This window comes from Myotis lucifugus, unplaced genomic scaffold (assembly GCF_000147115.1).
Source record: "Myotis lucifugus unplaced genomic scaffold, Myoluc2.0 scaffold_0, whole genome shotgun sequence".
Classification (NCBI taxonomy): domain Eukaryota; kingdom Metazoa; phylum Chordata; class Mammalia; order Chiroptera; family Vespertilionidae; genus Myotis; species Myotis lucifugus.
Genome location: NW_005871048.1, coordinates 36,316,435 through 36,340,431, shown reverse-complemented (window position 1 = coordinate 36,340,431; position 23,997 = coordinate 36,316,435). Strand labels below are relative to the sequence as shown.

Here is a 23,997-nt window from a genome sequence, read left to right as displayed (position 1 = left end):
ATTTACTGACAGAGCTGGCCCTGGAACAAAGGTCTCCGATTCATTATGCAGGGTCCCTTCTACTTGATGAAGTGGACTCCTAATGTGGTATTTTAACTTCAGAGGAGGATGCTAAGTCTCAAAATGAGTTTTCAGTAGTTTAATTATTAAACTAGTAGAAGAAACAAGCCAGATCCAAACAGCACAAGATTAAGAATAGATCTGGTATTTATCTGAGTCATTTAGGGAAAACCAAACCAATATTTTGCCCCCAGATCATCTAGACTGGCTGCCTGGGGAGCCCAAATAAAGTAATCAACAACTGGCCCTCTACTATATTTTGCACCATTTAGGTCTGGTGTTAAAGTAGACATCAAAACCGTTTTTAAATAAGCAATAAAAAAAGGTAACTTCATTCCTAGATTTGCTATTTGTCTTCTCTTGGGTTATGCATTCTCGTGAGAAAAAAATATGTAATCACTATAAATCCCAAGTACAATGATGACATGTAATCCAAGTAAAACAAAGGCAACCACTCTAGAGGAGTTCAGAGAATTGTTTTAGTGACAGTCTTTATGTTTTAGCTTAACCTCAAATGCTACATAAATGATCCTTTCCCCTCCTTTATCAACAGTGCATACAATTTGCATGACTTGGTATACACACACTGGGAGGTAGTTGCTTTGAGCTATTCCTTGATAACTAGAAGACCCATATTTCCATACTATTTCCATACTATGTGATTCAACCAGGCCTCCTAAGCTGGGACAAACCTTTAGGAGCCAACCGAAGGCATGTGAGGATTTGGAGGGGGTGAGAAGGTTCCTCTGAGCTCCTGGGAAATGCCAAGCTGAGGCTTCGCCGGGGCTGCTGTAGGGCTCATGGGGCCAAATGGGACCTAGATGTGGGCCAGTGTCATGTGGGATAGACTAATGGCTCCACTGCCAGAAAGTAAATGTTGTAGGAATGAGATGGAGCGATAGGGTGGGAGGGGAATCGGCACTGATGTCCCTCCATCCCACCTCTGAAATTGCATTCTGCAGTCAGAGCCCCAGGCAGGTCAAGTCATGTACTTACCTGTACCCAGTGTCCTGGCCCAGTTTGTAGAACCAGTGTGGCTGTTCCCAGCCCGCATGGAATCCCATGGAACATTTAGACTCCAGGGTTTTATAAAGCCCACTGACTCGCTGAGTCGGCCTCCCAGCAAACCGTTCTTCTTTAGGGTACCCAACTGAAAAAGGAAACCCAGGACTGTAACAGCATATAACCAAAGCTAGCAAATACTTTGAAGGGATTCACAAAATGGAGAACAGTATTTAAAATCCAGAAGCATATACCTGTATTAAATTGATGTAAAACAAAACCCTCAATGCTGTCATTTTTATATTGATCACCCAAGGGGAAAGTCAAAATGAATTTAAAACCAAAAATCACTGATGCACTCTGCACATGAAATATATACATTAATATAGATTTCCTGTTGCATCTTAGAGGCACAAGGCTTTTCAGACTCCCTAACCACTCCCACCAAAATGCACAGAACAAAAAGCATCTAGAGTCAGAGGCGCTGCAAGTCCATTTTGCACACACTCTGTAGACACAGTAAATTTGCACTTTACCAATATTGTTGAATCCATACGACTCTCTTGCTTTGGCCTCCGTGTACTGAGTGGTTGTCCATTTGCCATATCGATTGGGATCCAATTCTATTAGGTCAAAAGGAGGCTCTCCATGCAGGATCCAGTCACTGAGATATTTCCCTACCCCGCCAGCGTGGATTATGCCATATCTTTCAAAAATAAAGATACATATACTGTTACTGACACGTGTTATTTTCAAACAACAAAACATGTCCAAATATTTTATAGGGCCTTAAAATTGGGGTGTTCTGTGCTAACCATAATCTTTATGCTATCATATTTTTTCCTCAAAAAGAAAACATTTAGGCATCCAAATTAAATGCACCTGACTTTGTAGCTAGTTTGTTTCCACAGTTTCAAAAGATGCATACATGCAACGCAGCCTACAACTCTTAGCCAGTAAGGATGCTCACTTTAGGAAAATGGGGTGAAGGAAGCAACAGGCAGATGTAGTTGATACCTGATCAGTCCTCTTGAGCTGTGATTATCCTGATTGGGAATTTGCAGAAACATGTACACTGTGGAGTGGGATGCTCATCTCTTCTTGGACCAATTTAGTTCTGTGCCAGGATCTTGGGCCATTATCTTAGAAGCATTCAGACAAGAGGCACTCACCCTGGGACTTGTGGGGAGGAGGCAGAAAGGAACACTGGTTCCTGTATTTTGTAACTAACGGGTCACTTGGTGTAGAAGATGGGCTTGTTTTCTATTTCCATATGAAGATGCTTTAAAACCAAGAACATGATTGTGGCAAATAATGTGATATAGATGGAGGGATCATAATTTAATGTTGGCTGTGTGCTGTTCCACCCACTCACTCTCGTCTAGTGAAGGACTTTACCGTGGGTTCATCTGTGGTTTAAGAGAGGCTTCTGGGGAACTGGCTGAGCAGGGGCTTATGGAGAGATGACCATGAAAAGGAGCTTCATGAGCAGACCTCTAAATGCAAGAAATTACAGGACTCAAATCACAGCACCTTAACAGCCAGGTTCTAAGTGCTTGGGAGGAGCTTAGCAAAGATTGGAAATGTCAACTAACTTTTACCAGGTTTGCTATTGGATAAAAGCAAGTGCCTAAATGTGTTAGAAGGCTATTTCTCCAGCAGAATAAAAACTCAGCAATGGGTAGTTCTCTTGATAGCTTAAAGAAGAAAGACAGGCCATCCAAATTATCCACAAACAACCTCATTAAGCTTTAAGAAAGCAAGAAAAATGATTAAATATGTGCTTAAAATAATTATGAAAGACATGCTTAAAATGTTTATTCACTTACCCAGGCCCAATGTATGAAATACAACAGTTGCCATCTTTGAGAGCTAGAGGTACTGTATACAAGGCTTGAAACTGCATAAACTTTCACTGACACTTATTGAAAGTGCTTACCATTTTCCAGGCATTGTTTCCATCTAACATGTACCAACTGATTAATTCTTCAGCAACTCCATTTTGCCAGTGAGAAAACCAATCCGCACACAGGTGTTAAATAAGGTCACACAACAATAAAGGGCAGATTCAGTATAAAAAGTCAGTCATCTGACCCCAGTGTATACTCCCTCTTATTGGACTTGACTTTGATGGTTCTATATCTTTTTTTCAGCCAAGACACACGTGACAGAATTCACATCCCTGGAAGCGTCCTTGAGCATAGCCAGGCTTGTATTTTGGTTTCCTCTGGTCTCATTGCTACACCATTAAATTCTTTCCCTCTCAACAATGCCCATGAGCAAACAAGTGGGGCAGGGTGCTAGTGTTAGGGGATAATCCTGAATCAAATCCAATTTCTTTTAAAAAAGTAAATCTTTTAATAATGTCCACTCTCTAACCATCACCAATTTATATGTAAAATGCCACATAACTAAGTGTTATGAAACCTCTATTCAGAGCCCCTATTTTAGTAGCTAAACGCATAGAATAAGGAGATCTGGGTATGATTTTTGTTCTTCCACTACTAGCTGCAGGACCTTGGGCAAATTGTGTAACCACCCTGAGCTTTAATCTTCTCATTTTCTTTATGTGCTCATTTTCTTTATAGTGTTGATGAAGAATGAATTGACATGACATTTAAAAGCACATAGTAGGCAAGCAATACCTGGTGGCTGTTGTAACAACAGAGGATGCCCAGTTGATAAGATTTTCATAAGGAAATAATGTATGAAATGAAAGGGAACATGATGAGGAGAGTTAGGTTCTTCTTCCATCTCTAGCATTTATCTGCGGAATCTGTTTCTTCTCAAAGGCCCAGCTGCTAGGTTTTTGAGTGTCTGTGTCTGTTAAACTGTCAGATGTTACATTTTTAAAGCATTCTCCCCTCTTTAAATTTGCTGTTTATAATCAGTTCTAAGCCAAGAAAACAAGATTCAACTCAATATAATTAATTAAACTTTTTTGGGGGGAGGCACTGTGTTAGTCACCAAGAAGCAGAAAAACTTACTAGATTGTGATGAAACAAAAGTAAAGCACCTTTATCTGAGGGTAATCTGTAAGGTAAATGATCACTGGCATATATGTAGACAGTTGACAAATACCTGTCCTATGGTCTGGTTGCACTAGAATAACAAACAACATAAAAATAAAGATTCCTGGACCCCTCTCCAGACTACTGAATCAGAATCTATAGGAGTGGTCTCCAGGAATCTGTTTGCTTGTTAGTTTTCCAGTTCAACACATCTTTCATGGATTCTAGAGTGAAATAATAGAAATTTCATAGATAACATAAAAAGGAGAATGAAACACATGCAAGTGACCAACCATAAAGTTGAGGTTCTGTTTTTAAACATTCCTATGAGGTGATTCTGGTGCTCAGCCAGATGTAGGCACCACTGGCCTTCAGAACCATGGAATGGATCACTGAGATATGCTGGGAGGGCAGCTAATGTGAGCATCCCATCATATTACATGAGAAATATCTTAGCTATTGTGAATGATGCTGCAGTGAACATAGGTGTACATATATTCTTTACAAATACGTGTCTCCAAATTTTTCAGGTAGATAACCAAAAGAAAGATTACTGGGTGAGATAGTAGCTCTATTCATAATTTTCTGAGGAACCTCCAAAAAAACCCCACATGATTTCACTCATATATGGGATATAAAACAAAAGACAACAAACAGACAAACAAAAACAAACTCATAGATACTGATAACATTATGGAGGTTACAAGAGGGGGCGAGGAGTATCAAAAGGATACAAGGGATCAAATATATGGTGATGGAAAGAGATTCAACTTTGGTGGTGAGCACACAGCAAAGTATACGATGTCATAGTAAAAAGTTGTACAGTTGAAATTTATACAATATTATTAACCAATGTTACTCCAATTAATTTAATTAAAAACAAGAAAAATTACACATTCTGATTGTAATTTTAATACACAATTAAAAACTTTGTGCTTCAGTGGACACTATCAAGAAAGTGAAAGAACCCACAGAATGGGAGAGAAATTTTGCAAATCATGTATCTGATGAGGGTCGTATATCTAGAAAATATAAAGAACCCTACAATTTAATGATAAAAAGACAAAGAAATAATACAACTTTTTAAAATGGACAAAAGATACAAATAGACATTTCTCCAAAGAAGATATATAAGTGACGTGCCAGAGACACACTTCCACATGCACATGCCTATAAGACTCCATAGGTGATGACCTGAGCCCTCAGTGACATTACACCTTCCAGTCCCATATCTCCATCTGGTTTTCTCCCTCCGGATGTCCCAGAGACCTAAACTTAACACTTCAAACCCAACATATAAAAAAATGACACTCATTTTTCTGGTTTTTCTCTCCCCATGGTCCTCAGCATCCAACCAGGGGTCAAGTTAGAAAGGTTGCCATTATTTGCTATTTTTATCTCTCCGTCAAACCTAATGCAATTAATCACCAAATCTAAATAATTGTACCTCCTGTCTCTCAGTCCTCACTGCTGCTTCCTTAGTTCAAACCGCAGCCTCTCTACTGTCGGCAGACAGCAGCCCAACTAGGCTTGCACCTCTGGTCAGACCCCATTGCCTTGTGCTCAGCTGCAGCCCAAGATCTAGCACTTGCTGGCAGTTATTAAATGTTAGTTGAATAAATATCCAAATAAAATGGGAAAGAAAAATAGAATATTAGAAGTTGTGACATGATAGTAAATGGGGTTTAACATTAATATTTAACAAATTAATGGCACAAATATTAGAGATGAAATCTGAAATGGGTGATGGAGTCATAAATAGTAAGCAACTTGAGGAGTCATGAAAAAGCAAATCATGTTGGACAAACATGAATTATGGTGAAAACAGCATCAGATATGTTATACATTTGATCACTGGCATATATGTAGACAGTTGACAAATACTTGTCTTTGAATTATCTGTGTCACATTGTATTATAAAAACATACTTGTAAGTTGGGGCAAACTGCCCTAAAGAGACACAAATAATGGAAATGGCAGAAAATATGCAAAGTTCCAGGAAATCATTGCCTTTCTGTATGCAAATCTTTAAAACCTATACAATTGATGAAACCATTATATAGTCAGAGTTTTAAGACTAAATTTTTTTATTACTCCCATTTCATTGGTCATGAAAGGGAAAAGGTTCTGTCCCTTTCCCCCATTCCACTTTTGACCTGAGATTATGGGATAAGACTTATCTAAAAGACACAACTCTATAATATATATTGAATTACATGGAGATACTCACCCAAAGCCTATAGCCACCCAGTAGTTTCTGAGTCCCTGATGGGGCCCCACCATAGGCAGAATGTCAGGAGAATAGGTGATAGGACCATTGACAATATTGATGATGTCAGCCTTTTTCAAGACCGGAACCATTTCCATGGCAGCTTCGACGTGTTCCATGATCCGGTCCAGATCTGACTCAAAGAGTTCCTTTCCAAACCCTGAAAGGACACACCATTGATCAGGATGGCACAGCTTCACGGACAAGTACTCTAATGTGATTTAAATCTCTGAATTGGGATACACTTCAAGCTTTTCCCTCTTGTTTTAATATATATTTTAATATGTTTTTATTGATTTTAGAGGGATAGAGAGCTAGAAACATTGATGAGAAAGAGACATCGATCGGCCGCCTCCTACCAAGGATTGAGCCTGCAACCCAGGCATGTGCCCCGGCCAGGGATTGGAGAGCTTTTGGTTCATGAGTTGACACTCAACCAGTGAGCCACGCTGGCCAGGCTCCTCTCTTCTTTTGTAAGTCTAATCTTGACATTCACTGTCAACAGATGGGTAAATACTATATTATTAAGAACAATAATGTTATTTCTTGAAACAATAAGATCATGAAAGTTAACCTTTTTAATTAATAGAAAATTTAAATTTATACATGGTAACAGTGTTCAGTATTTAATCCAATCACAATTTTTAAAAATAAGCAGCTATTATTTGGTTTATTAAGAGAGATCTTTTATCCTTCAACTAACCATAAAATCTGCTTCATCTCCCCAGGTGAGGGCAAATGGGAGTTTAGTAAGTCATGCCAGGACACTGGGCTAAGTGGAAAACTACTCTGGGATCTAAGATGATGGATTCTAGATCCCTTTTAACTCTCAGCAGGGAAGGAATGGCACAGAGGCCTCTCTCCCTGAGCCCGCTCCCAGGCATATCCAAGGGCTTGGAGTGCAGCCATCTTCTCAGTCCTACAAGGCACTGTGACTGAAGGCAGGGCCACAGATGACCTTCTAAAAAAAATGTGTCCACCAATACTGATGATTTTCCCACACAGCAGCCAGCCAGCTTCTTCCTGTTCCTCCCATGGACTGCATGTTGGGTCAGTGGCCTGGAGACCTACAGATCAGCAGGATTCGACCAAATCATATGGGCGCTCAGGGCCAGTGAACAGTCTGGCTCTCCCTTCAACTGCAATTATTTAAACATTTGTTCAACATTTATTTGGAGGAGAGGCTGCCAGCATGGGGCAGAGCCAAGAGGGAGGCTCCCAGGTGTCAGATCAGCCCTCCCTCAGGGGTCAGGAGCTATTCTGCTCAGGCCCAAATGTGCACAGCACATTCAGTAAAACTAAAGCCCTCAGGTAACTGGCCCAACTTCTGTTGAAGGTGGTTTAGTGATCACTTGTGACGTGGACAGAGGCATTCTTTGAGGAACGGTATGGAGGGATTCAGTCCCTATCTCAAGTAGCTTATCAACGTGTAATTCTAGAAAGTATAAATTCCTCCATTTCACATTATAATAATTGTGTCTCAGTGACATTTTAACTCCTTTTATAGATTAAAACCTGAACTACCTCCTTCATTGGCCCAATCTTTACCCCGGCTCTGCAGAAATGTTCCATGAATACCAGAAAAAGGTCCTTTTCCCTTCCAAACTTGAAAGAGAAACAATAGTGCCTCCTGTTTAGCACAGAGGCCTGAGCCTTTTCCTCATCACCTTATGCAGTAGGTAGGCTTCAGTGTGTAGTCCTAACCTACCCTGCTCTATGATAGACTCCAAGGCTTTCTTTCTTAGCAGGCTGGATAGCCTGTCTCTGATATCTGTCCTGTTTCCAACTGTCAGAGCACAGTAGCAGCTAAATCTGGATACTAGACACAGCAGGAGGGGGAGTGAGGAAAGAGCAGGGATGCAGGAGGTAGGTGTGGGCAGGTAAAAATTACCTAGAGCCTTCCAAAGCAGTGGGGAGCATGTTTCTTTAGCTTCTCCACCACCAGCTGCCTCTTCTCTCTTTCCTTACTCCCTGCTGTGATTATTCAAACGGAGAAGAGAATAGAGGTTACCTCAAACCCCACACCCCCAATATCCCAGGTATCCAATAGTCTAGTGTTATGGCATCATCTTATTCTGTGGCCATCCCCAGCCACAGGGAAGATAAAACATACATGCCTGCTATGCACACACTTCCATTTGCTACACTAACCTGAAGGGACTCCACTGGTGACCCATGAGTCCTGGACTTTCATTTTCTCCTGACTTTCATATGGACCAAACAAGAGCCCATCCCTTTCCTGCCGGAGGTAGTAAGAGCCTTCCAGGTCACGGAGCACAGGAAGTTCTTTTTTCAAAGCTTTTACTTCAGGGATAGTCGAAGTAACAACATATTGATGCTGAACCGGAATGAGAGGATGTTCAAGTCCAACCATTTTACCAACTTCACGAGCCCAAAATCCTGAAATAAAAAGTCATTTTTAAATGTCACCACATCTGACACTGGTCTAAGATGATGGATTCTAGACCCCTTTTAACTCTCAGCAGGGAAGGAATGGCACAGAGGCCTCTCTCCCTGAGCCCGCTCCCAGGCATATCCAAGGGCTTGGAGTGCAGCCATCTTCTCAGTCCTACAAGGCACTGTGACTGAAGGCAGGGCCACAGATGACCTTCTGAAAAAAACATCCACCAATACTGATGATTTTCCCACACAGCAGCCAGCCAGCTTCTTCCTGTTCCTCCCATGGACTGCATGTTGGGTCAGTGGCCTGGAGACCTACAGATCAGCAGGATTCGACCAAATCCTGTGGGTGCTCAGGGCCAGTGAACAGTCTGGCTCTCCCTTCAACTGCAATTATTTAAACATTTGTTCAACATTTATTTGGAGGAGAGGCTGCCAGCATAAAATAGTTAGAAGAATTCAGTACTCACGGCAAAGTCTAAAGAATGTCATAATGATCTTTTATTTGTCATTGAAAAATTGAATGGGGAAAGACAAGACAATATTGTACATTGCCCAGGGTTTTGAAGATAATTCTGAAATCTAAGAAAACTCTATTCCTGAAAAACTATTTTGCCCACAAGCAAAGGTGGGCAGAAAAAATGCACAAAAAATATATTTGAAGGAATAAATAAATAATTCAAATATATAAAAAGTACCAATGTTGATAAGAAAGACAGGAATGAGCTGGCTGTATCTGCAGAACAGGGATGATCAGGCCTGGGAGAGGCCCCGTGTGGATGTGATCAACATAAACATCATAACCATGAACAAAGCCCTGCAGGTCAGTTCCCTCTGTTCCCCGGGCCCTCCTTTCCCCAAACTGTGGATGCCTAAAATTCCACAAATACAGAATTGTTCTGTTACTTTAAAATTTGAAAGCGTATATACTTAGGGAGAGGTAAAATTAAGTTTTCTCTGTTATTTTAAAAGTCTAATTTGAATATGTTTGTAAGATCTTTCCTTTTCAAAGAAAGGGCAGGAAGGCACCAGGAATCCAGAGCAGGAGGGAAGAGGCACCACAGCCAAGGGGAGTGGGCTTATAAACAGTGGAGATTCCCACAAGCAATGTTTCTCCCTTACAGTGCACATGGGGGCTGTCCTATTGGTGGGAACAAATGCGATTTTTTTTCCTTTGCAAAACATGGAACCAGATAATTTGTGGATGAAAGGAGCCTTGATTACCCCCCCTCCCAACCCTCAGGGTGACCTCTCAGTTTACAGATGTGGACCTAAAGTGCAGAGAAGAAAACAGACTTGCCCAAGGTCACAAGCCCCCCCCCCACCCCCCCACCCCTGGAATGATCCCATCTTACTGTTTTTCTTGCTACAGAAAGACTTTATTTAAAAAATCCAAGACTCCTTCACTTGTAGAAAGGTATTTTAGAATCTAAAATGCTAATAATGATTATTCGTCAGGGATCTGGTGCTGCCTCACTCACCAACGGATCATTTGGGAGGCGGGGAAAAGGGCTCTATGCTCTTGTTTGTTTCATAATTTTGAGTAATCATTCAAATGATTAGGGGATTTTATTTAAGTTATTTCTTTAGGGGTTTCACTTTCTAAATTTGTAACCATTTTTATTTCTGCTTTTTTTCAGAATCTAATAAGGATTTCTGAAGTCATTATCAAGTCCAGAGCTAAACACAGAATCATCAGTTATGAGTCAGTCTGGGAACCCAGATTATGCACTCTTACATGCAAATGTTTATTTCTATTTAACCATCTAAATATCACTCTTGTGTTCTGTTGTTATATTTTGGGCTAACGGCTAAGTTGGTTACACTTGAATAATAGCCCCAGAAAGGGGTATCCATATGTAAACCAGAAATCTTACTTGTGGGCATTAAAGCTGTTTATAGTCTTTAAATAATTTAGAAACTTCATTTATTTGTGCTGACAGGAATATGTAAATAATCAATGTCAGGATTTTGTAGGAAAATACAATAAAGTCACATATTCTAGTTACATGCATTAGAAAAGTTTTAAAATATAAAAAGCCCAAATATTTAGTTAGTAATTCAAAGCACTGCAATTTCCTCAATATATTTGTTCAATTAAAAACATAAATTGAATAAAATAAATTCTGTCCTATTCAAACATATTTATAATTTCTGAGTCTAGTTGTTGCTTGCTTATTAATGCACTTCATCATTAAAATAAAGTGGAAACATATGCTTAAATATCATATATTACTTGAAACCCCATGGAAAAGTCTATGCTTTTTATCCTATGGGGGTGGTGTTTGTTGGCATTGTCCCCTCTACATGTCAATCAATTTAACCAAAATCTAGCCAGGATTACACTTCAACCCCTGCTAGATCACCCATCCAACAAGTGCAAAGGAAAGAGAGACAAATGTGGAGGAATCACCTAAAAAATGTGCCATTATCAACTGAAAACCACTGAAGAGTCAATAAAAAATGAACTTTGGAAATAGCTTCCATTTAAAAAAATTCAGTGACTGATATAAATGGAACTAAAATGAAGGGTACAGGTTTGTGGACTAGTTTCCTGGTTCTAGCAGGGGTGGGCAAACTTTTTGACTCGAGGGCCACAATGGGTTCTTAAACTGGACCGGAAGGCCGGAACAAAAGCATGGATGGAGTGTTTGTGTGAACTAATATAAATTCAAAGTAAACATCATTACATAAGAGGGTACGGTCTTTTTTTTTTTTTTAGTTTTATTCATTTCAAACAGGCCGGATCCGGCCCGCGGGCCGTAGTTTGCCCACGGCTGTTCTAGTGTCTATACAGTGGCACTGATGGTTTATACAGTGACATTCACTGACGCAGAGTATCAGGCAAAATTAGGCAATTCTTTTTGGCTGAACACTGGGCTTCAGTTGGCATGATCCAATCACATTTCTGAATCATCATGTCAGGAAAATTCTTGAGTAAAGTTTACAAGGTTATGTCAGGCTCATGAATGTGAATACTAGAATTTGGTTATAAGTGTGAAGAAAGAGTGGACACAAGAAAGGAAAAAGGAGCATAATTTGGCAAAACATGACCTGGAGCAAAACAATGGAGCACGGAGAAGAATATCAAGTTTCGATAGGTAACCAAGGGCAGAGTGGTAGCTCCACCGAGAGCACAGTGATGAAGGGAGGGCTTTGTAGCTTAGAAACAAACAAAATGTTTACCTTGGGAGCATCACAGTGTTTTAAAACAACATTCATAGTATAAACCATTACTTTATGGTATAATACCTTATTTATTTGCCACTTAAAGAATCTCACTAATTTTAAAAAATGATATGACACTTACCTGCAGCATTCACAATTCTGTTTGCTCTCACAGATCCCTGTGGTGTTTCAACATCCCATGTTCCATCTGACCTGGGTTTCAGAGAAGTCACTGGTGCAGGATATTTTAAAAGGGCACCATATTTCCTAGCCCCAGCAGCCAGGGCCATCGTTAGAGAGTAAGGATCAATATGACCATCGCCAGGATTATACAATCCAGCTAAAATCTAAATCGATCATAAAAAATCAATATTCAAATGAGTATGTACTCATTATTTGGTGTAACTATATCTGCCTGCAAATGTTTAAAAAATTGGATTTGAAAAATGCATTGAGGCATCAGATTCATCAGTCATTTTCCTGTATCAAAGCTCAGACTTAGGCAGGACGTACACTGAGAGTTAAGTAGACAGGCTGAGAGAGCCTTGCAATTGTCTTCAATATCCATCTTCTCCTCTCGCCTCATAGAAATAAAAATGGTATGTTTATTTAGACACCTGGTCGCTAAGAACAGTTTCCAATAGTTGGTAGCTATAAGCTCCAGTTGATAGATAAAACTATTGCTAAGTTCTGGTCAATGAAATGCAAATGAAAGTGTCATGTGGCAACTTCCACAAACCATTATAAAAAGACAACTGGCATATGTCCTTTGTCTCTCCCTTCTTCTTTGCCCCGTCCTCCATCGCCCAGTCTGGAATGCAGACAGATGGCTGGAATTCTAGCTGCCACTTAGAATAAGAACAGAAGAGTCACACCCTAGGAATGACAGAGCAATGATTTGGAAGGTGACTGGGTCCCTGAAGTCTTCATGGAAAACAGCTAGCATTCAAACCCAGACTGTCTAAGTAAAAGAGAAATAAACTTCTATCTTGTTTAAATATTATTGGTTTCTGTCATTTGTAGTCAAATCTAATACTAACAGGTCAAATATTTATATTTAATTATTCAATACTGTTAGTAAATTCACATGCTAAATATATACCTGGTGTCAGAAAAATATAAACTTAATTCAGTCATTCAACAACTATTTCTTGAATACTACTTTGTGGTAGGGCTTGAGGCTAGTACTATGGGAGAGACAAAGAACAAAACTCAGGTGAAACGAGTGAATATGCTGAAGTGGTATACGTATTTAGGTCTCAGCCATTCAACAAAAATCTATTGTGTACCAAATATGAGTCAGGAGATGTCAACTTTTTTGTCTGTGTCTGTTGAGATAATCATCTGTTTTTGCCTTTTATTCTATTAATGCAGTGCTACATTGATTGATTTTCAGATGTTAAACCAACTCTGTATTCTTGGAATAAATTCCACTTGGTCATGCTGCATAATCCTTTTTACATGTTGCTGAATTAAGTTTGCTAGTATTTTGTTGAGAACTTTTGCATCAATATTCGTAAGGGATACTGATATTTCTTTCCTTGTGATATCTTTGTCTGGTTTTCATGTTACAGCAATACTGGCCTCAAAGATGAGTTGGGAAGGGTTCAATTCTCTTTTATTTTAGGAAGAGTTTGTGAAGACTTGGTATTAATTCTTCTTTAAATGTCTGGTAGAATTCACCAGTGAAGCCATTTGGGCCTAGGTATTTCTCTGTGGGAAGTTTTTGATGACTAATCCAATCTCTTGTTATAGGTTTAGTGCAAGAGACTTTCAATTTTAATGGAATTCATATTACTGTAACCTTTCAAATGTCACATTGGTGTTTTATAATGGGTATATCATCACAGTGATCCTATATCTATTTAATTTGGCATCCTGCCCCAGAGATGGAGAATACTCTTCTGACATGTCTCCATACTTAATGCCCTTGAGAAAAATCTGATGGTGAGAACTTCCAGCAAAGTATCCCAAGATTAACATATACACAGATATAAGCACATCCTCTCTAGGAGCAGTGATGGAATTTCAATGTAGACAATGCAATGCCACACCAGTCTGCCATCACAGTGGCATCACACAACACTATAGACAAGGGAGTGCCAACAGCCTGTAAAGACTCACAAGGGCAAACAACCCCAGCACCCAGATCAATGATACAACCCCTCTGGTATCAGATATGCTGCAGGAGTCACCAGGGAGAAACATAACCCTCTGCTTCCCTCAACAGTCCTACCCGGTACCTTTAGGTAGTATGTACAAAGGAGTCAGAGAATTGGGTTCAAATCTCTGCTCAGCTGTTTCCAGCTGGATGAGCTTAGATCCACTATGTAAACCATCTAAGTTACAGTTTCCTGTTTACGTAATATATACCTTATATTATTATTGTGAAGATAAAACGAGACTATGCATGTTAAGGGCTTAGCATAGTAACTGGTACATAAATATGTGCTGTAGTATTATGTAGTATAATCAGTCATTGTCATTATTATGAAAATTGGATTATCACCCAGCAAAAAAAGACAATTCTCAAGTGGATTCTTTTAGTCAAATCTGTAAAACTAGATAAATACCTGGCATAGAGCCTTCCAGGGAAGCATACATATGAGCTAGGGGATATTTGTGTAGCAACATAGTAGTACTTCTACACTTGATTTTGTAAAAAATTTTAATAACACAATCTTTCCTGGGATGATATACTTAGCATCCCAGGTTATTGTTTTATTTATAGTTCTCAAACAGAATGTTTATGTAAGGGAATCCCCAGATCTGGGGGACACAGTAATAGAAAGGTATCAAATATATTTCCTCAGTTGTCATAGGTGGAAAACTAATAAAATTTTTCATTACCTTTTCATATTTCATTTGGCATACACAGTAGCTCAGCTTGTAATTTACCCAAATTCCAGTATTAATCATTTGATTTTGTCATTTAAAATGTATGTACAAAGTTTTTCTATTTTTAATTAACAACTTCAAATAACTTTTTCTAATCTTAATTCCAGTCAATAAATAGTGAAAATGCCCTTAGGATAAATACCTTGTTCATGTTGAGTAAAGGGAACATCTCTTGAATTTTCTCAGGTTCAATAATATACTGTTCTGTTGCATGCCAGCCAGTCCGAGTCATTTGATATTTAAATTCATCTACCCTTACAGGAGTTGTAGCAATTCTGATACTACCTGGCTGATGGAATCCCACCACCTGTTATAATAATCCCAATAAACACACATCAATAAATCCTTATTTGGCATTGAAACATGATTCTTCTTCAGTACAATAAAAAAGCAAATATACAAAAGAGATTTACTATCCAGTGAAAGAGATAACTACATAAACATATTTGGATCTTACAAAGAGACACTCATTCATCAACTATTTACTAAATGCCTACTTTGCGCCAGGCACTATACTAAGTCCCAGAGATGCTGTTATGAACAAGAGAGGCAAAGACCCTGCTTGTATAGAGCTTACAGGTGAAGCAGAGAGCTAATTGCATAATACAATAACATAAGATAGTGTTAATGTACAGAGTGAAAGAAAATTATGTGGAAAAGAGAAAAACAAAGGATTTGAGGCAGGAATATGAAGAATCAGAATGCTGCAGTAATGAGATTGTGACTTGAAACAAACCTTCATTTGACATTTAATCGAAGTCCTTCAGTTGGCCAAGCACTCAGCTTGGCCCCGGGGTTACAGAGATAAATGATGCAATCTTTGCCCTCAGGTTGCTCATACTCTGTAGGGAAGACCAAACAGTAAAGCAACAACCACCATAGAGAGATGGGTGTATAAGAGAGATATACACCAATATTCTTAGAACCAAGTGCCGTGTCCTCAGCTCGGCCTGACTGGTGGGTGGGCAAAGTCAAGGCCAGCTCCTCAAAGGGGATGACCCCCAGAAAAGATGGAGGGTAAGTGCTGAAATGGGAGCCAGAGGAATGTTGTTTCAGGCAGAGAGCCCAGCACATTCCAGAACTGTAAGTAATTAAGAAGAGCTGAAGCATCTGAGCATAGCAAAGAGCAGCAAGAGCAAATGCTGGAAAGGCAGGCAGGGCTCAGCTGTGCAGGTCCTCCTTTGTCCTTTGTCCTGTAGACCATGCGGAGCCATTTGATGGCTTTAGGCAAGGGAAATGGCATGAGGATTTTAAGTAGACTTCAGTCTTAGCCTATGGATATTCTAAGCCTGCCAGTTTATTTTGAGAATGCTAATAACTATGAGAAGAAATAAAAATAAAAGTGAGGGGCTTTTTGTGAAGTACTTTTCAAAGCCATGTCACAGTATGCCATGCACCGTTGTCAGATCCTTTGTCATCCGGTGGCTGAAAGGCTCTAATTTCTTAGTTTCTGGATATAGTAACTGACGAAAGATATTTCTGAAAGCTGCTGCTTTGTATGCTTTGTATTCTTCCTTCATTAAAAAAAGCAAGAAGAGTGGGTAATTACATGGGTAATATACTTCAAGAATTCAAACTGATTGGAGAGCAAACTTCAGAGGCTCTTACCTTAAACTCTTACCAGATTTCTCTACCACATTAAACATTTCACATACCCTTGATGCCACTACACACAGCTATACACGATGATGTCAAAATCCTTCAGAGAGCTTACATATTTCTAAGACACTCACCTAAAAGTCAATTTCAAGTTAAACACATTTACCTGTCCGGTTTCTTCTTCCAGTTTCTCATAAAGTTTGATGCTATCATAGTGTATTTTCTTCAAGTTTATTCCAGGATGAAAGTAAGTTGTTAAACCTGCCTTAAAAGCGAAGAGGAAAGGACATACTGAAAAAAAATTAACATTCTGAAAATGTTGATAGCTTATCTGTTAAGCAGGAACTTATTGCTGGCAAGAAACGGAGCAGCACCAGCCAGCCCCTTGGGATGAGAACACATCAGCCGCAGTTGAGCAAATCCAGAGCATAAGGTTGTTACACAGCTGTAAGAACAGTTTGAACAGTAATGTCAGAGCCAGCCAATAAACATATATATTAAGTCCCTAAAAGTTATCAGGAAAAGGGTTGTTTGAAGATTCAGAAATGGGATGATTTGGTAGGAAGTTTAGGAACATATGCCATGAGGTAGAATATGGGGGGATGGTATACAACGTGAACTCAAACCAGCAAATCATGGGTGTTCCCTTAAGGGAAGGACTATAGACTAACAGAGTTTTCCTTGACCCTATCCCCACCATTCCCTTGAATGCAGCAGCCCTCCTGTTTCCTTTGAAATTTCCACAATTCAAGAATTGGAATGTTCCTGGAAATTATAGCCTAGTGATTTGGTGAACAGACTTTTGTCATAGCTTTACTTGTCTGATGAGCACATAGATTGTATCCCACAAATATTTGTTGAGTAAATACTAAGTAATAACTCTCAGGAAAAAAATATCTAAATGTTAGCATGCCAAAAACCCTTTTATCAACTCAGATGCAATGTAGTATCCAGATAAAGAATCCCAAGCAATTATATGAAGCAAGTTCTTTTGGTTAAGTGTCTAGGGCCCCAAATTGCAGCTAATGTAACTCGGAAAGTTCATCAAATAAAATCTGTTTAGGAGTATTTATAAGGTTCTTCTAAGGTAGTGGTGGACAATTGGTTCTCTGGAACTCAAAAACACCCCATTTAAAGGTTCATCAATCCTTCCTTATGGACCAGAATCCTTGGGCTTCTATCAAGTACTTGTTCAAGCACTGGGACATATGCACAGCTACTTTTTGTTTGTTTGTTGTTAATCTTCACCTGAGGATATTTTTTCCCCCTTGATTTTTAGATATAATGGAAGCGGGGGAGTAGGGAGAAAGAGAGAGAGAGAGAGAGAGAGATTAATATGAGAGAGACACATCAATTGGGCCTCTCAACCAGGGCTGGGGATCAAACTCACAACAGATCAAACGTACCCCTTGACTGAGAATTGGACCTGTGACCCTTTGGCTCACGGGACGATGCTCTAACTACTGAACCAAACTGGCCAGGCCATGCACAGCTACTTTTTTTGGGAAAATCCTGGCCCAGCTTATAAGTTCTCTCATAGTATAGCCCCATTATGATGGAACTAAAAGTTGGGCTCCTTAACTTTCAGTCAAACACTCTACTTTCCTTTTACAGTGGTTCTCAACCTTCTGGCCCTTTAAATACAGTTCCTCATGTTGTGACCCAACCATAAAATTATTTTCGTTGCTACTTTATAACTGTAATGTTGCTACTGTTATGAATCGTAATGTAAATATCTGATATGCAGGATGGTCTTAAGCGACCCCTGTGAAAGGGTCGTTCGACCGCCAAAGGGGTCGTGACCCACAGGTTGAGAACCGCTGCTTTACATGCTTAGTATCATTGTGCATATGAACTTTTTTAGTTCAATACAGGGAATCCCTGGCCTTCATTTATCTGCTAGAGAACTCAATTTTGTCTTTCCTATAGCTCCCGTCATTTGAGGAAACTGATATTCATGAGCACTGACCTAGAATTTTGGGTCACCATTCACTCCTCAAGATACTTTAAATTTTAGCCTAGGTTAAGCCAGAAAGTTATATACCATCTACACTACATCACCCCAGAAAGCTATTTTCATGGAAGGAGTTGATGATCTTTCATCTGAAAGAGTTACATGAGTTAGTTTTTATAAAACTGTTATTCAAAAAAAATTTAGCCCAATATCCTTCACTTAGGGAAGAAATTTTTCTAGGAATTCCTGATCAAGGAAAAGTTAGTCTTCTAGTATCATAGTGAAATAATGTACCTATTTCCACTGAAAAACTCATACTACTCTAGTTTCCTTGCTGCGAGGACAGTCAGAAGTAAGTCCTGAGCTTAATTTATTTTGCCAGGCATGAAATTATATTATTATTATTTTGTATCCTATACATTTTTTATTAACTGATTTTTGTGTTTTAATCTATGTTTAAAATTTAGGGTCAACCATATCTGTGCTTTTATTGGAAGTTATCCAAATGTAATATCTTACATGGTAGTTATTATTAACTTATGTAAAATGTTTTTCTGTTCTAATCTTCAGCAAGGTTATATTAAATGGGAAGTTTGGAGAAGGAGAAAATATTGTTCTTATCCTTCAAGATTTTATGGTCTGATTGAATCATGAAACTTTCATACTTAAAGCAATAAAATCAAAAGCATATGATTCCCCCTGCCTCCCTGCCAAGGGGGGAGGGGGGAAGGAGACATATGTAATACTCTTTGTAATACTTTAAGCAATAAAACAAAAATTTTTTTAAAAGGCATATGATTAAGTGCTGGAACATATAAAGAGAAAAGAACCAAGGGAAGAAAAGATGCTGGAAAGGTCACAGACGTCTTCAAGGAAGACAAGAAAAAGGTTTACATTTGATTTGAAGAAAGAAAATAATTGTAGTTGGCAGAGAAGTTAAAATAGGGAAGATAAATCAGAAATACGAATAATCAGTAGAAACTATAGCCTTTAGAACAGTGGTTCTCAACCTTCTGGCCCTTTAAATACAGTTCCTCATGTTGTGACCCAAACATATAATTATTTTCGTTGCTACTTCATAACTGTAATGTTGCTACTGTTATGAATCATAATGTAAATATCTGATATGCAGGATGGTCTTAGGCGACCCCTGTGAAAGGGTCGTTCGACCGCCAAAGGGGTCGCGACCCACAGGTTGAGAACTGCTGCCTTAGAAGAAAATAAGAATTTATGAATTCTTATGATATAAATAAATAAATAGGAAACCTCTTCTTTATAGTAGACTAACAATAATGAATTAATGGAAAGAATGATGGAGTTAGAAAAATCATCAATTGAGCTAGTGATGCAGTCCTATCCATCTCTTTAATAATCTTTCCCCTTTCATGAACCTTAACAGCCTCAAAAAGCCCACTGACCTATCTCAAGCCATCCTATATCCCAGAGGCGCCAAATCTTTTATCCATGTACTCACACCCAATTAAAAGTTTGAGCACACCCTATAAAATATGTGCATTTCCTGATGTTCATGTGATGGTATAAATATGTGTCATTAAATTAACAGAGATCATAAAACACAGAAAAACAACTAGAAATGAATTAAATATTTAAATAATTATTTTGTTCATTGTGTAGAAAAGCTTTGGAATATTAAGTTTATATATTGGCAAGGGCTATGTGATTAATATACTTTATTACTAAAAATATATATTGGGTTAACCTTGGTAACACAGCACTGTGAAGACCTACATCTAGGTTTGTTGTTTGAGAATGGTTTGAATGGCTGTGATAGCTGGGGAAGCTACCTGTCACTGATAACGAGATCTTCATGGGAGAAGGGCACTCTCTTGTCTGAACTCTCTGCATCTTGACACCACTTCCTCCATCCCTATCACACCTACATAAGGTTTCCATTGAAGGGTGACTATTAATGTTTCATGTTCTCTTGTTCATCAGTTGTTGTTATAAGCTAATTGGAAGGAATTGCATTTTTATATTTTTAAATAAATGGGTACAAATACCACTGAAACTCCTCATTTGAAAACATTTTAGATGGGTTAAAAAACGTAACTTTTGCATATATGAAAGTTTTTGTAGGTGATACATATCATTTTGGCCAGAAAAATTTAATAATAATTTCAACATTTCTAAACATCCCATTTCAACATTTTCTCTTCCCAACAGGACTGTTTTGGAAAAAAAAAAGGGGGGGGGCAGAAAAGATAGACTGTCTTGTGTCCTGTGTCTATTTTTTAGGACACTGTCTTTTTATAAGAGAAAAACTTTAAGTTTCACAGTCCTTTTAATTATTACAATGACACCAACAAATCTCCATGTAGTACAACACTCTCAAGGTTAATCCCTCCCCCTTTCATCACCCATTATTTTACTGAAAGCCCTGGTTCTATAAAATGAATCACAAAGGTGATATCCTACAACACCTGATCTGCAATGTGTCATGACAGACTGAAGACCAAAGAACAAGTGAGGACACTCCCGTTGTAAAGTTCCCACCTCTCTCTTACTCAGTCCCTTGGAATAATACCCAACACATCACCCACATCAAAGGTAAGGGCTAGTTAGAAACACTAGGAAAGTTTAATTTCTTTCTTACATTTTTAGTTGAAAATAAATAGGAAGTTCTAATATTGTCTTTCTACACACCACATGGATCATCTTTCATCTTTAGTCCTCAGCCCTCCAAACCACCCACTTTCTTACCATCCCCAGGGGCAGCCTCTCCTGGGAACCCCAACCTCCAAAATTGCTTCTCATTTAATCCTCTCCCCTACCCCCACCCTACAAGAACTGCTCCACATTAGTAGGAGTGTCAGGTGCTGACAAAGCAGTCTCATTGAAATTCAGCAAACCCTCAGGATTTTTGGATTTGTGGCTTCATTTTGAATACTCGCATGGCAAGCTGTGCCTTCCTGCCTAAGCACCGATTCCTACACTCCCAGCCAAGTTTAACCTGAGCACATGTTATATTTCGATGAGCCTGCCTTTATTTTTTGTATTCTACCCCTTTAACTGGCTCCCTAACCTTTCACATTCTCATATGTGCTGCAAGTATTTCTGTGTTAAAAATTCCTAATACATGGGGTTTCTTTCATGTTACTCCTCAGAGGGAGGCCTCCTTGACTTGCAAAACTGCATAGAATCGGGTTCCCAGGGCAACCCTCTTTTCTTTTCCTTCATTTCTCTGGGGGCCAAGTAGCCTGGCTTCTGCTGCCTGACTCCATCTTGAGCCCACACTGCATGAATCCAATTTTGTAAACCATTGCATAATACTTTGTTCACAAACCAGGACAATGCCTTTCCCACCCACTCTGGTATCTCTTTGCTTAAGGGAAATTGTTTTGCACAGTTAACATTTAACTAGAAACTAGCATATTAAAAATTTGGCCCACTTTTCTTAAAAGAACTTGGGTTAAGGGTATGTTGCCTTTTTTTAAATTCTTGGAATGTCTAAGAAGTAAAATTGCAGGGAATTCAGTTATCTATTCTCTAATGCAGGCCACATCAAATAAGTGAGCAAATAAGTAATTAAAATATTAATAATATTTAACAAGCTGAAAGTGTTAAAGGGTGTAAGCCTCTCACTTAGTATATTTCCACGTGCCTAAATTTCCCTCTGCCTACATGCTCTTGCCTGGACAGCCTCCCAACCCCCTCACTCACTCACTTCTACCTGGTCCCTACTCTTTAAAATAGCCTCCTGACTCTTCCTCCTCCATCATTCTTTATCCCTTTACCCTCTTCTTCATGACACTGATTACTCCCAAGCGATGCTTGTGTGTTTTCTGTCTGCCCTGTGCAAGTGTGGCTCATGGGGGCAGGGACTTTGTTTTGTTCACTGCTGTGTCCTCCCCTAAAAGCACTGGCTCGACATATAGGCTCTTAGAAAATATTTGTTGAAAGAGTGACTGAATGTCTAGCAAGGAGAAGTTATAGGAGGGCTATAGGAGAAATACAGGTTTTCTTTTCCATGATAGTAAAAAGCCCACACAGAAAGTCTAGTGCAGGGAGGGGAGAAGAGCCAGGAGTGTTGGTGGCTTCCTGGACCCATCTCCAGGTAGGAAGAAGCATACTGAGGGGGAACTGGCAAAACAAAATACAGTGTGCCTGTGAAGGTTCTGAAATTACACTCAGGAGGACTAGGCGCCTGGGCCTCTCTCCCAGACTGAGGGGAGAGAAGGAGAGGAAAGAGAAGATGGGTTTGCTACGATTTTTCTAGGGGCCTCCATCCAACCACGTGGCCACTAGACTCTGGAGCCAACTGGGTTGGAATCTGGCTGTACTCTCCTCCACACTCAACTAGAGGCAGGCAGCCATTTCAGTGCTCAACCTCCAGCCCACACCTTGAGCAAGTCTGGATGAGCAGGTCTGGATGAAAACCCTAAAAGCAGGGTTTTCTCTTGTCTCAACAGAAGAAAGCAAATGACAGAAAGGAAAGCTAAGGACTGAAAGCTGAGCTAACACTGCTTAACTCTTCTTTCAAAAGAAATCTGTACTGACAGTCATAAAAACGTCCTCTCCCATTCTTAGCTGACTTCAGAAATAACTGGTTTGACAGCATGAAGGCAGTGTCAATCACCTCATTTACCTGAGCCGCTTTCCATTTCAGCCCAGTTATTTTATAGCACTGGAACAATTGTGCATATACCATCAAATATGTGAGACTGACTTGGATGCATGCATTATTTAACACAAAAGCTGTTCTCAGTCCTCCTAGTTAAGTCTTCATGTAGTCAACCTATTCTCTCACAACACAAAATTAAAATAATAAATAAGTCAATGAAAAAAAGGACCACTACAGCCAGGTGAGGGGAATGTAGGTGAAGGTCTCTGCCATATTCAGGATCACCCAGCTGCTGTTCTTTGATACAAAGGATGCCATTTACTAAACACTTTACATTTGTTGAATAACTTTACACATATTAACGCAACCTTCATCACAATCCTAGCAGGTAGGTACTATTAATAATCCCATTTTACACATCCAAGTGCCTTACTCATCCCAGAAAATGGAAACTTAAGTAATTTGCCATAAGTCACTTGGGTAGAAAATGGCAGAGCTAGGATGTGAATCCAGAAGCCATATGTTCCAGATAAAGACAGCATCAATGTTGACCACCACTTGGAAGTGTGCCAACCAAAATGGAACACTGTTGAAAGGGAACTCACTCTAACGAGGCAGCAGCAGGGTGTTGTGAATGGGAAGGAAACCGATTGCCTTAGTGCACAACTCAGTGAACATGACAGGTGCTTTCCTTACTGCGTGCCAGGTGGATCCAGCAGTGAGCTCCGATTTCTCCAGGAGGACCACGTCCTTCATCCCTGCTTTGGCGAGGTGATAAGCCAGACTCACACCAACACAGCCACCTCCAATGATCACTGTCTCTGCTCTGTCTTTCCATCTTGTTTCTGCAGGTAAGGGTGGGTTGTCCTTTCTGGAAGAAAATTAAAAAAAAAAAAGAAGAAGGTAGATCTACTAGGCTATGGTAGCGACAGTTTTTTGTTGGTGGTGGTTTTTTGTTTTGCTTTTTTTTTTTTTTTTTTTTAAGGCAACTAAAATCTAACTTAGGCCCTAGCTGGTTTGGCTCAGTGGATAGAGCATCAGCCTGCGGACTGAA

At 39.4% G+C, this 23,997-nt stretch overlaps 1 protein-coding gene across 2 annotated transcripts in view; it reads right to left on the bottom strand.

Annotated features, from left to right (window-relative positions):
• The window catches only part of DMGDH (dimethylglycine dehydrogenase), a 93,993-nt gene that overhangs the window by 29,279 nt on the left and 40,717 nt on the right, over positions 1 to 23,997 (bottom strand). For both annotated transcript variants that reach the window (XM_023750443.1, XM_023750446.1), the window contains 8 exons: positions 23,640 to 23,814; positions 16,574 to 16,672; positions 14,951 to 15,115; positions 12,053 to 12,257; positions 8,494 to 8,742; positions 6,304 to 6,502; positions 1,599 to 1,768; positions 1,057 to 1,210 (listed from right to left, as the gene is read on the bottom strand). In XM_023750443.1, the coding sequence (XP_023606211.1) occupies positions 1,057 to 1,210; positions 1,599 to 1,768; positions 6,304 to 6,502; positions 8,494 to 8,742; positions 12,053 to 12,257; positions 14,951 to 15,115; positions 16,574 to 16,672; positions 23,640 to 23,699 (1,301 nt within the window). In that variant the 5' untranslated portion in view covers positions 23,700 to 23,814. The remainder of the gene's footprint in view (positions 1 to 1,056; positions 1,211 to 1,598; positions 1,769 to 6,303; positions 6,503 to 8,493; positions 8,743 to 12,052; positions 12,258 to 14,950; positions 15,116 to 16,573; positions 16,673 to 23,639; positions 23,815 to 23,997) is intronic.